At 30.0% G+C, this 13764-nt stretch overlaps 1 protein-coding gene across 1 annotated transcript; it reads right to left on the bottom strand.

Annotated features, from left to right (window-relative positions):
• Positions 1-1897: 1897 nt before the first annotated feature.
• Positions 1898-3927, bottom strand: LOC105113302 (threonine synthase, chloroplastic-like). Its single transcript, XM_011009428.1, has one exon. It carries the CDS (start codon positions 3705-3707, stop codon positions 2145-2147), a length of 1563 nt encoding a protein of 520 aa, XP_011007730.1. The 5' UTR covers positions 3708-3927; the 3' UTR covers positions 1898-2144.
• Positions 3928-13764: the final 9837 nt, after the last annotated feature.

Genomic DNA, 13764 nt, shown 5'->3' with positions numbered 1-13764 from the left:
AACTTCTATTAATCTATCCAGATAAACAAACTCTCATTAAATTTATATATCTGCTCAATACCTCTTAACAAGATATTAATAAACCTTTTTTTTTTTGCTCAATATATCAACACATCTCTTTGTCCTTTTAAAGTTGTAGGCAATTGTCTCAGCTGTCTTGAGTAAAAAATTCAGATCATTTGGACTTCTAGAACTTCAGCTATGGGCCAAACACTGAACAGTGCTTGGGCTGGAAGATAGATTCAGACTTCTTTGTTGTTACTCCAATTTGGACTTAAAAATGACCTTTTAAAATCTTGGACTCTATATGAAAGTTATAGGCCTATGTCTTACCTTTCCATCCATATAAAGTGGACCTAAATTTGAGATCTACAGCTCCATATATGATCCAATTACCGAACAGTATTCTGGTTTGAACTGCACCAGCATCTCTTTTCGGAGTTTAGCCATCTCTTTGTCCTTTTAATTTCAGTTCTTAAATTTATCAATCAATCCTTTCATTTATATGATAGGCCTGCATTTAAAATAAACATTTACCATAAATTAAAGGTATCTTATATTATTAGATACGTTATTATAAAACATGCTTTAGTTAAGGAGTTATTGATACTTCAAGTGCAAAATGATGATATAAAATCTTCATAAAAATACACTTTTAAGTACTAATCACATCGTCATGAATTAATAGCCAAATCCTTCAAAAGTAATCTTGATTACCTTCGCTTGTTATGCTAACTACTTTGCTTCTTGCCTTTCAGGTTTCATGATTAATTATCAATAAATAAAAAGTTGAGCACATAATCAACAAAACTACGTTGATAATGGAGTTGATAATGGAATAGAATATACTTGGAAGTTCTGGTGTAGTCTGCCCCAATTTGGCCAAGTGAGTGTAACCTCACTAGCTTCCCCTTGCAAGTCTAAAATGCCGAAAATCATGACATAACAAACCAGATTACCAAAATAATCAACACTGCTTATGCAGTTCATCCCTGTGCTTGAAGCAACAAACCTCTCCAGCTGGAACGGAAAACCCATTTTTGCTTGTTTGTTGTAGATAATAAACTTGCTTATTAGTCTAGAATCAAAGCATCTTGATACTAAAAAAATTGAAAGGAACTTGCCGCCCAGAAATAACAATTTGGTCTAAAACTTGAACTTGCCGCCCAGAAATAACAATTTGTTCTAAAACTTGAATGCATAATGCGGTCCCTTCATTTTGAAGATTGATATCACTTACCAGCAATATTCAGACCACAGATTCCATAACTTCCGGTTAACAATAACTTTCACAATAGAGCATCAGTCTATCAGAAGTTGCTTTTCTGTAACTGAAGCAACCTGCAAGCAACTGCACATTTCTGGTATGCATCTCTGCCATACAGTTTATGACTGAGAATGTCAGAGGTTAATACACTGAAAGTCTAGCCCTTAATATAGAAAGTTTCTAGACCTAGAAACCACCTCCAAGTAAAATAACCTATGGCTAAAAAAAAAAATTAACAGTTTTATTAAGCTACTTAGATAATCAGTTTGCAATCTCCCTCAGAGTTTTATGAAGCCACTTAGATAGCTAGTTAGTAATCTCACTCAGAAAACAATGCACGGGAGAGCAATTTCCTGGCACAGCTCTCATGAGATAGGTGGTGAACACAGCTGCTACTTGGAATAATTTCGAAATCAAAGACCTAGAAAATAAGGATACTAACTTGATTCCAAAGCAAACAGAAGATATTAGCAGGATATTAAAGTCATGGCTTCAAGGCTGTTTTGATATGTGGCAACTTAACAAAACAGACTAAAAATCAACTATATACGTTTAAATTTTTAAACAGACAAAGTTTTCTACTAACAATACAGTAAAAAATAAGGAAGCCAGAACCATATAGACAGAAAGTAACGCCTGAAGTCAAAATGACCATCAAAACTTGCATTAATTCAAACGATAATGTCTTTATTAAAAAATGGCAATGCGGTCTTCCATATGATTTAGCTCTATGAAAGACTACACATTAGACAGTCAAAATCCTAACATGAAACATCCAACGGCAGAAATCATAAAAGCGGCAATGCCAATGCCTATGCCGAGACAACAACACGCTAGAGTTACATAAGCAAAACTTACAGTGCTCATAATCTGCCTACTACTTCGGTGTTTTACTCAAATACTTCTTCAAAACATCCATAACAGAACCAAAATCAGCCTTAACACTCACAGGCGGGGTAGCAAACCTACAAGCCATTTCCTTAGGATTATTCGAGTGATGATCAATCTTACTTTGAGTGACCTTAATCCTTGGGGCAATACAAACCACCACTGTCCGATCAGTTGGACCTATAACACCACTCTTCCTAAGCTTCATCAAAGCCGTCAATGCCACTCCTGTATGTGGACATATAAACATCCCCGTCGAATCGGCTTGCGCCATTGCATCCATTAACTCCTCCTCGGTAGCCTCCTCGACAATCCCATTCGATTGTTTCAGCGCATAAACAGCTCTATCAATTGAGACAGGATCGCCAATCTGAATAGCAGATGCAAATGTACCACTGGCTTTCACAGCTTTAAATTCCTTCCACCCTGACTTGTAATACAGGTAGAGAGGATTGGCATTCGCGGCCTGTGCACAAACAAGCCTTGGAATCTTATCCACAAGCCCCAACTCTTTGCACATATGAAACCCTTTATAAAAAGCATAAATATTCCCCAAATTCCCACCAGGAACAATAACCCACTCGGGCACTTCCCAATCAAACTGCTGCAAAATCTCTATGGCAGCAGTTTTCTGCCCTTCTATCCTCAGACTATTTAGCGAATTGGCTAAATAAATAGGCAACTCGGACGTAACCTCTCTTATCAATTGCATACAGCCATCAAAATCAGTATCAACACTCAGAACAAAAGCGCCATTGGCAATGGGCTGCACGAGCTGGGCAATAGAAATCTTATTAGCAGGCAAAAATACAATAGAAGGAATACCAGCAGAAGCACAATATGCAGACAAAGCAGCAGAGGTGTCGCCTGTTGAAGCACAGCCAACACCAAAAACAGGTTTGTTCATTTTTCTCAACCTATTAACCTGACTAACAAGAACAGTCATGCCCAGATCTTTAAAACTCCCTGTATGGCTAATCCCACAATGTTTAACCCACAACTCGTTCATCTCAAGGAAGTGTTTACCAAGCCTTTCAGCCCAGAAGAGATTAGAGTTGCCCTCAAAGGCACTGACAATATCATCACTAGAAATCTCAGGCAAGACCCATTCTTTCTTGGACCACACACCGGAACCGTAAGGCCAAGTGGTCTTGCCAACGCGAGAGTCGAAGAGGGCTCGCCAGTAGGAGCCAGGAAAGGCTTTGAGAGCAGAGATGTCGTGTTGGACATCGAGGAGGCCGCCAGACTGAGATCGGTAGACGATCTCGTCGAGGGAGTAGGACTCTGTGTTGGTGACAGGGTCGGCGTTGAAAGGGACATATTTGGCGGAGAAGTTCTGGTTTTGTGGTGGGTTTGTGAGGTATTGGCGGCGGGCTTCGTCGCGAATGTTGTTCCCTTTACATGAGGTGCTGGCGGGGGTATGGTTTGAGGAGGAGGAGGAGGAGGCTTTGACGGAGAGAGAACAAGGGGTTGCTGTGGGAGTTCTGGGTTTTGAGGGAAGCTTGAGATTGGCGGAGAAGCTGGGAGATTGGAGAAGATACGAAGAAGGCATTTTGAGAGAGGGAGAGAGTTAGACGGAAGTGAACTTTGCCTCCCCTTGGATAGATCGATCCTTGTATAGGGTCGCGACGGAATTAAAATTTAGAGAACCCTCTCTTTATCAGATCTTTAATCTATTCAAACTGATCCTTCATCTTTCTTAGAGCTGTACAATGCAGTGAAAAGACGGAGTCTCCTCGTGAAAAATATTTTCTAAAATTATAAATTAAATTGATTTGAAAAAAAAAAAATAGAACAAAAAGAAGGACATAAGGTAGCCATCAAATTGATACTTCAAAGTTCAAACAACATGGAGGGCAAATCAAAGATAAAGACAAACAATATTTCATTTCAGTTATCAGGGTGCAGCCGCAATGTCTATCATTTGGTGCGGCCGCCGCCGCCTTCTTTTTATTTCGTCTAATTTTGTTATAGAAGAAAACCTTTCCGTGCGGTCTCCCCCCGCTTTTATTTATTTATTTTTTATAGTTTTTAATATATTAAAAATAAATTTTAAAAAATATTATTTATACAAAAAAACATTTTATAAAATAATCACTATATCGCAATATCACATACTAATTTAAATCTCATAAAATTTTATTCTTTAACATAAATAAAAAAAACTAAAAACATTAAATTAACTAATTAAAAAATCTAAAAAATCAAAATTAATTTGGTTTTGTCTTTATTAATCTAAAATTGATTGAAACAATTGAATCAAAACAAACGATCTTAAACCATACTATAAAACAATTAAATGTACAATAAAAAACAAGAAAATAAAGCAATTAATTCTGAGAAGTAGCTCAACTAATAAAATTTTAGATTTGTTTTTTAATGATTACAAGTTTGAGTTCTTTCAGAGCTACTAAAGATTTACATATGGATTTATTTCAAAACCCATAAAATTAATCAAGATCCATATAAATTGATACAAATATTTATGTTAATAAAAAAAAAACACAAACCAACTGCTCATAATAAAAAGCCTTTTTTTAGTAGTCTACCTCTTCTATTCAAATTATTAAACAGCTTATAACATCCATGACATGTCAATTGTCATGGGAGGTGGTTTAGATTCAAAATTATATTGGAAAAATTTGTGTGTTGTTGGCGGCAGGATGGTGGGTGGGTAGGTGTGTGGTTTTTGGAGGTATTCATGACTTGGACGGTCATGTGTGCTATTACTGTGGCCTGGGAAGGGTATTCTTTCAGTCATTTGTTGAGCTGCTATTCATGGCTTGTACGGTCATGTATGCTACTATTGTGGCCTGGGCAGGATATTCTTTCAGTCATTTGTTGAGTTGCTATGGTTTTTCAAATTTGTGTTTTTTTCACTGGGGAATTAGAGAGGTTGAAATCTAGCTTGAGAAAAGCTGACGATGATATTAAGAACTTATATATATATATATAGAGAGAGAGAGAGACTCATATTTATACATAAACTTATTCTAGATCATATATTAATATCTCAACACTTAAATATACATTTTAATATTTGAAATAATATATATAACTCGGTAAGAAAATTAACATTGAACATAAAAAGTATAACATACTTATTAAATGAATTTTAGACAATACATTCCAAAAGTTATTGGTCTAGTTAATTACCATTCATTAAATTTAATTACATTACATATAAAAGTTATACCATGTATATACCTTGATCATATCAAAATGACAAATAAAAGAAATCTTATTATTATTGACGGGTATAAGAGGGACTTGTAATACAACAAAATGTTAATAAAAATAAATTAAAATGTTACAATTATGTTCATATGAAAAGAATTCAATAAGTCCTATTTCAATATTCTCTTTTCCTTTTCCTTTTCCTTTTTTTAAAACTTATTTTTTGTATTAATGTTTCTCATGTATTCAATCTCTTTTATTCACATTAACGTTGATATTAATTACAATAATATCATTAACCTTCTTTACTATAAGGTGGTCAATCAATGTTGATATATCTATATTATTATTCTTCACTACATGATGACTAATCAAGATTCTTGTTAATACCTATCATTCTAGTATCATTAGTTTTCATATTTTTTTATATTTTTTTAGACAATAATCAATACCGATATTATTCTAATTAATATTATTAGTTTTCATCACATAAAAGACTAATTAAGAATCCTTCGATACCAATTAAACCCAATGTTATTAGTTTTTATTGCTTGAATGATTAATCAAATACTTTACATTTATACTTCTTTCTCATTTAATGTTGATATCAGATCAACTAATATTATTAGTCTCCATTAATATTATTAGTCTCCATAACATGGATGACTAATCAAGATCATAATTATTCCTTCCTTAATTCTAATCTTTACATAATAGGTCATGAAAAAAAAAACATTAAATGTAACTTAAATATAATATTTTTAAAATCTATTTAATACAAGTGTTGTGTGCCCACCTATCGTGTTTGATGATCTTATACCTCCTTTAAATTTTAAATTTAGCTATCGCGATATCCTCTAACATCATAAGGTTAATTTCATTAATATCATTTTTATTAACTTAGGAATCTCATTTAGATTCCAAGGTAACAATCGTCATTATCTCAACATCATATATTTCACATACATGAAATAAATATCTTTTTTCTCAATTCATTCTACAACTTCTAACCAATTCACGTATCACACAATATATTTATAATAAATGAAAACTTTTGGTCATCATAAAAAAATTCACCATAAAAGTTTTATTCCATTTAAGCTCGTCATACTACATGCTACTTGTAACTGATCATTTTTCATTTACATTATGGATTACTAATTTTATAACCTGTTAGTTTCCTCTCTTTTTTTGTTCATCAAGCCAAACCCCCATCAAAGGAAACATGTGTTCCTATATGATTTTTTATTTTTATTTTTATTTCCATTTCAATTTATCTTTGTACATAGAAATAAATATTTATTTCAAATCTCTTAAAAAAAATATCTTCGTCTCTCTTTCCCATCACATTCTTTAACTGAAACTTAATCTAAATAAGAGCATGAGTTTTTCTTTTATTTTTATGAAAATTTAGTTCATACCCATTCTTCAATTACCTCATATAACATCATTAAATATAATTTCTATAACAATCAAATCAACCAAGTTCATTCTCTCTAACATTACTTAGGCTAAAATTCTTATATTAAAGACAAACATTTTATGTTTTCTTATCATTTTTCATAATTCGCACATGACCCATTAATTTTTTTTCATGTCTAAGAACATGATTCCAAACCAAACTTATCATTACAACAACTTTGCCTCATTTTTCTCAACATTTCATAATATACATTCACATTACTAACCTCAAAATCATGCTAAAATCAAAACCAATCATAAAGAAAGTAATTCTTACCTCCTAAACACAAGAAAATAGGAAACTTTTGATAGAGAAACCAAGTTTTGTTCACCTTCTCTCCATTCTTTCTCTAATTTCTAACTCTTTTTTTTCAAGTACCAAAACTCCTAAATTACCTAAAATTCTTTCCTTGATCCACCAAAAGCCTTTTTAACCCCCCTAAACCAACATCTTTTTAATGTTTTATAAAGAGAAATTAAAAAATAAAAATAAAAAACCCTAACCTTCCATTCTTTTGATTGTCGCTAGCCATAAAGAGCAAAATATAAACAATTATTTATAGTTCAAGGTTCTATTTATTTATGGCAATGCCCTTATATTATTTACATATTTTTTATTTAACCACAAACCTCATTTTAGCTCATTTTTTAAAGTATCGGATATAAACATTTCCCTCCAAAACATTCCCTCCTTGATTATTTAATGTCACATTGTCTAGTTGTTGTTGTTGTTGTTGTTGTTGTTATTTATTTATTTATCTATCAACCCATTTTATCACTTGGTTCAGTTTTTAATATTTTACTAATATTAGAAAAAAAATAACTAGAGGTTTATATTTTCTCTCTTCCGTTTCTCATTTTTGCTCATAAATAAAATGTTTTAAATTTGAAAGATGTAATTTCAGTTCATAAAAAAAGCCAGACAGAACATGAGGAAATGTGGTAAAGCCTACATCCACAAAGAAAAAAGAAGGAAAATAAATCTCTTGTTCATTTACAAGGCATGAGAAGAAATTGATGAAAATCTCTCGCGAGATTAAAGAGAATTATTATAAAAAATACCATTGAAATCTAAGTAAAAGCATTATAAATCCATAGTATTTCTCTGACCTCTTTTAGGTTTTTTTTTTGTTTGTTAATAATAGCATTTAAATTTAAATTTCATTACTAAAGTTGAATAATACATATTAAAAGTGAATAATACACTAATTATTACATATTAAAAACAAGCGGCACTAGTAACAAGATAAACACATAATTAAAAGGAAATATTTCTTTTTTTCTCTCTTTATTTTTTGAAAAAAATATAAAAACCAATTAAAAAAACTAATCAACTTATAAATCTTATAAATTAGAAGGGTTCCCACTTTTTTTAATTTTTTTAGAAAATATAAAAATTAGCTAACCTTACTAAGAAGCTATAAAGTGAAAAAAGAAAAAGAAGTGAATTTTTTCTTTAACAATATTTTTCTTTTTATTAGCACTATATCATTCCTTAAATTAATATAACACCATCAACTTCATTCTAATGTGACACATAAACAAGATTTTAGTATCAAACTAGCCACATCTTTTTTTTTTTTAATTATTATAATTTTAAGAGTTCACACATTTATTTAAAACAAATTAGGTATGAAGTATGAAGCTAAAACATGATGGGCTTTACTATAGCTATTTTTACTATGCATTTCCTCACAAATCATTGTAGATTGAAATACATGATTTTTATAAAAAGATCAATATAGTTCTTAAATGTTTTTTGAACAATTAAGCTATTTTAAGCCTAAATTTCCTAATTGCATTTTTTTTGGAAGGGTTTGATTTGAAGTTAGAGGACTAAAATGGAAATGATGGGTAATATAGGTGGTGATTTTAAATTTCATATGAAAAATTTACTTTAGTCCCCCATGTTTTTAGGTTTATAAGTGATCAGTTCCTTTAATTAATTTTTAAAAATTCAATTTTGATATCAAAGTTAATTTCTCTCATTTTTAAATCATTTTTTTATTAGAGAAAAGAGAGAAGCTCGTCAAATCCTGATTTAAAGAGAGAAAATCATCATTTATATCTATTTCGACTACCAAAATAGTTGAGATTGGTTTCAATAGGTTATATTTGTCGAAGGGAGTCTTATAATAGTTGTTTTAAGCCTCAAATTTGTCTAAAAACATATCTAAGTTGAAGAAGAGAAAATTTATACATTTGATTTTGTGATATGAGTCATTTTTGAAGTTTATTGAGTTGCTAAATTGATTTTTACATATTTTAGGATTGATTTTGGGTATTGTTGGGTTGAAAGATGGGTTTGGTGGATTAAAAAGCTATAGCTCTAATTTTACAGCCACCACAGTGGTGGGTGGAATTTAGTTTGAGAGATGACATATTATTTGTCTTAATGGGCAACACGTCGTTGTCGTATTTTAAAGAAAACAAAATAAAAAGAGGTGAATGACAAGTTGTCTACCCCTTTAAATGAGAAAGAAAAACAAGTCTAGATGTGCGAGTATAGACTTAAAGGAACATATACCTGGGTTTTTCCTTTTAAAAGCTAGTGTGCCAGGCTTGCTATTTTTGCAGAACTTTTTTGGCCCTTCTTTTAGATATACGAAAAAATCAACCTTATTAGTTCCATGGCCAGATCATAAGTCTGACAAGTTAAGTAATAATATCTAATTTATTGTTTTTTAATGCATTTTTAGTACCTTAATTTAAAAACAAAATGCAATGTCACCCTTTATTATCAATGATCTGTTTTTTTAATTAATTTAAAATTAAAATAAATGTTATTTCACCATTTGTTATTAACAATTTGCATTAGTTATCTAAGCCCCACACGCCCGTCATGCTTTTTTTTTCTTTTTAAAAAACATTTCATTCAAAAATATCATATTCACTTTATTGTCATCTAAATCTGTTAAATGAAACATAATCTATGGAATAAAAAATTTATTGAATCTGATGGCATGCATGACTTACATTAAGAGTTTAGTTGGTTGAATCAAGTTTACTTCGGGTTTTTTTTTTGCTAATTTTATCTTTTAACATTAAATTAATTTGATATTTAGGTTCTCAATGTTTTTTTTTTTAAGATTATACCTGCAATTTTTACATGTCAACCCGAAATGACTTAGATTGATTCAATATGTTTCCTTCTCAATGTTAGATAAAAATATCATTTAGTATGTAACTGATTTTAAATTCATCAATAAGATATTTTTACTTTTTAAAAATACATGTTACCAATACCTTTTTTTTATTTGGTCAATTTTTTTATGTACTACAGGCTAATGGCCTAACCTAGGTGTTATTTTTTGTATCAATAGGTTCCATTTTATAAAGGTGGTTTGACCTAAGTGCTTTTTCCTTTTTCTTGCTCAAGGAAGTGGATCTAATTACGTGAATCATTTTGAATTCAGATTGATTTTGGTTTTTTGAGATGTTTTTGGGTTTTTGATAACCATATATAGGTTTATTAAGATGTTTACGATGTTTTCTAGATATTTTTGGTCAATAATGAGTTTTAAATTAAAAAAAAAACCGAACCTTAGTTTTTCAGCAATTTGTAGAAAGTAGGGGCAACACATTGTCTATTTTATTTTTTTAAGAAAAATGGTCCACCCCTTTAAGAAATTAGAAAAAAAATAAGATAGGCCTAAGGGCATTTGCTGAGCTTTTTTTTTAATGCCTAGACTCACTTGGGTAGGCTTTTTTTTTCTTCTATTTTATATTTAGTTTTAAAAAATTGATAAAAATAAATTATTGAACTTAATTGAGTTCATTATCTAGGCAGCAATTTGACGGGTTGAAAGCCGTGGACGCGTGTTCCTCACAAACCCAGTAAGTGGTAGCGTCCATGCTATTAAGATGGCAAGTATGATGCTTCTTAATAGCTAAATTTGGTCATCCATCGTCTAATTGGATATACAATTATGTCCTCTTCCACATGGTGTGGCGCGTGTAGATAAATAATGGTTGGATTGCCGCTAGTGATCGATTATTTGTGGTTTTGCTTTCTTCCACAAGGGTATTCTTGTGTTTTCAATTTCCAAGTATAGTCAAATAACGCTTTTAGCCTTAAAAAAGACAAAAACAAAACTTTGCCTTTGGAGGTATTTTGAAATTTTTACATGGGTGTTTTGTATAATGAAGAGGACTGTAGGAGTGCTTTAGTATTCTCACGATGTATTAATTATTTTTTAATTGAAAAGCCGTGGACGCGTGTTCCTCACAAACCCAGTAAGTGGTAGCGTCCATGCTATTAAGATGGCAAGTATGATGCTTCTTAATAGCTAAATTTGGCCATCCATCATCTAATTGAATATACAATCATGTCCTCTTCCATATGGTGTGGCGCGTGTAAATAAATAATGGTTGGATTGCCGTTAGTGATCGATTATTTGTGGTTTTTTCTTTCTTTTCTATTTTCTGACAACTAAAGTGAACAATTATCCTTTTTATTTGTTATTTGTCAAATCATGCATATTTGCCAGACCCAAAATGTTTAGGTTTAACATTGTTGCAAAAAAATTAAAAATTTTCAAAAGCATGATTAGATTGCAAAAACAAACATTACCTCATTCAATTAAGATTTTTTATTCATATGCAATAGAACTTAACTGCAAACTCTTTTTTGTTTATGCAACTTATTTTATAAATTTATTATATTCGAAGAGGAAAGAATGAAAAAAATATTAAGTTCTAAGTGATTTATTATTTATGCATTATTGATGAAAATATTAATTTTACGTTTCCATCTAAATGTTGGACAATTTTTAAAATGGTTCATGCTTTCTTAAATTTAAGATGTTGTTGTATGATTTAATTGTCAAAATTTGTTACAAGAAGAATTTATTCTTCATTATAACTACTAGTGTATATGAAACTTTAAAATATATGATCAAAAGAGAAAACTTTTGAACTTTTAAATTGATACATTATGTTGTAGGAAAAGAAAACATTATATATATAAAAGACTGACTATCCTTTAATTATCTTAATTTGTGCAATTTTATAGATAATTTTTTCACTAAAATTAGAGATTAATAAAAACAATTGAGTGAATTTTAAAGATGTGTGTGGTTAATGTCTTACAATAGAAAATAGAAATACAAAAAAATAAAAATATATTTAGTTAAAAAGGAAAGGATGAAAATATAAAATAAATATATTTTTAAAACAATTATAAGTGAATTCATGGGTTCAACATGGTTACAAGATCCAGACACTTGGGTCATGTTAAACCTAGGCGCTTGGGTCTGGCGTGGCTACAAGACCCAAGTGCTTTGGGTTTGGCGTTCAAATGCATAACTGGACTGTAAAAATAAATACTATCTCATGCAAGTAGGATTTTCCATTCATATGCAATATAACTTAATTGCAAATTCTTTTTTATTTGTGCAACTTATATTTATAAATCTATTATATTCAAAGAGAAAAGAATGAAAAAACAAATGTTAAGTTCTAAGGGATTTATTTCAAGTCTTCAAAAATAAACTTTGTTTTTTTATGCATTGTGAATGGAAACATTAATTTTATGTTTCCATCCAAGTCTTGGGTAGTTTTTTAAAATGTTCATGCTTTTTTAAATCTGAGATATTATACGATTTAATTGTCAAAGTTTATCACAGGAAGAGTTTATTATACATTAGAACTATTAATATAAACAAAAATTTAAAATATATGATCATAAAAGAAAATTTTTAAACTGATACATTATGCAGTAAGAAAAGAAAATATTGCATATGTAAAAGATTTATTATCCTTTTGACTATTTTAATTTGTGTAATTTTATAGGTGATTTATTCATTAAAATTGGATATTCATAAAAAAAATTGACAAAATCTTAGAAACGTGTGTGATTAATGTCCCAAAATAAAATAAAAAATATAGAAAAGATAAAAATATATTTGGTTAAAAATAATAAAAATAAAAAATAAATATATTTTTGGAACAATTAGAAGTAAATTCTTTTATTTTATAAAAAAGATTCATGAATCTAGCATGATTGTTAGATATAGATATTTGGGTAATACGAGACTTGTATGCTTGAATCTAACATTAGGTTGATGGATCCATGTTACTTAAATCTGATAAAAAATTAAATGAATATTTAAAAATTAATATACTTGTTTAAGTTTAATAATATTATTAAAATAATTATTATATATTATTAATATTTTTTTTAGATATTAACCCTGGAAATAAACTAGCAAATATAAACACACGGGATTGTTAAAATTTCAAATCTCGTTAACATATTAACTGGTGCAAAAAACGGTGGGAGTTCCTGCCTTACTGGGGATAAGATGGTCATTTACAGGATATCTTTATGCGTCCAGGAAGTGGATTTTGGGCCGTTTGATAGCTAGCCCACGAGTTGGGGACTGGCATCATGATTTTCTTTTTCGGGGCATTAATAAAATATTCAATGACACGAATATAAAATAAATAAAAAGAAAGAAAAATTCAGAACACATTTTGTTGGAGCAGGCTACGGAAAACATGGGCGGAATCCTTTTGTCTTGTCGTGTAAGGATGTTAAGACTTTCACTCTTACATGTAACCTTTACACTAATTCATAATTACAAAAATACCTGTTGCCTTTAACTTGTGATTTTTTATCTTTAATAATAATAATAATAATAAGGTCAAAAAACAGAATCTTGAACAGAATCTTTTGCGAATCTGGCTTGTACTTTTACAGACAGATCCTTAGTTTCCTAGAAGGTCTTAAGAAACCACATGCAAAGCGTGCGAACTTAGTTAACAAACCCAGAATCCATGCATGTTGGAGCTTTTTAAAGTATTTAATTTTAAAAAATATATTAATAATATTTTTTTATTTTAAAAAAAATATTTTTAAAATCAACAAATCAAAATAATTTAAAAATATAAAAAATATATTAAATAAAAATAAAAATAAAAAAATTTAAATTCTTTTAAAAACACTTTCCAAATCACTGCCAAACGTC

The sequence above is a fragment of the Populus euphratica genome, unplaced genomic scaffold (genome assembly GCF_000495115.2).
Source record: "Populus euphratica unplaced genomic scaffold, PopEup_1.0 scaffold402.1, whole genome shotgun sequence".
NCBI classification, from domain to species: domain Eukaryota; kingdom Viridiplantae; phylum Streptophyta; class Magnoliopsida; order Malpighiales; family Salicaceae; genus Populus; species Populus euphratica.
The sequence above is the reverse complement of the archived record's forward strand: the minus strand, read 5'-3'. Positions and strand labels throughout refer to the sequence as shown.

Bases quoted from the DNA above. Each gene is read 5' to 3' on its own strand.
- LOC105113302 (XM_011009428.1), bottom strand. From the start codon at position 3,707: ATGCCTTCTTCGTATCTTCTCCAATCTCCCAGCTTCTCCGCCAATCTC.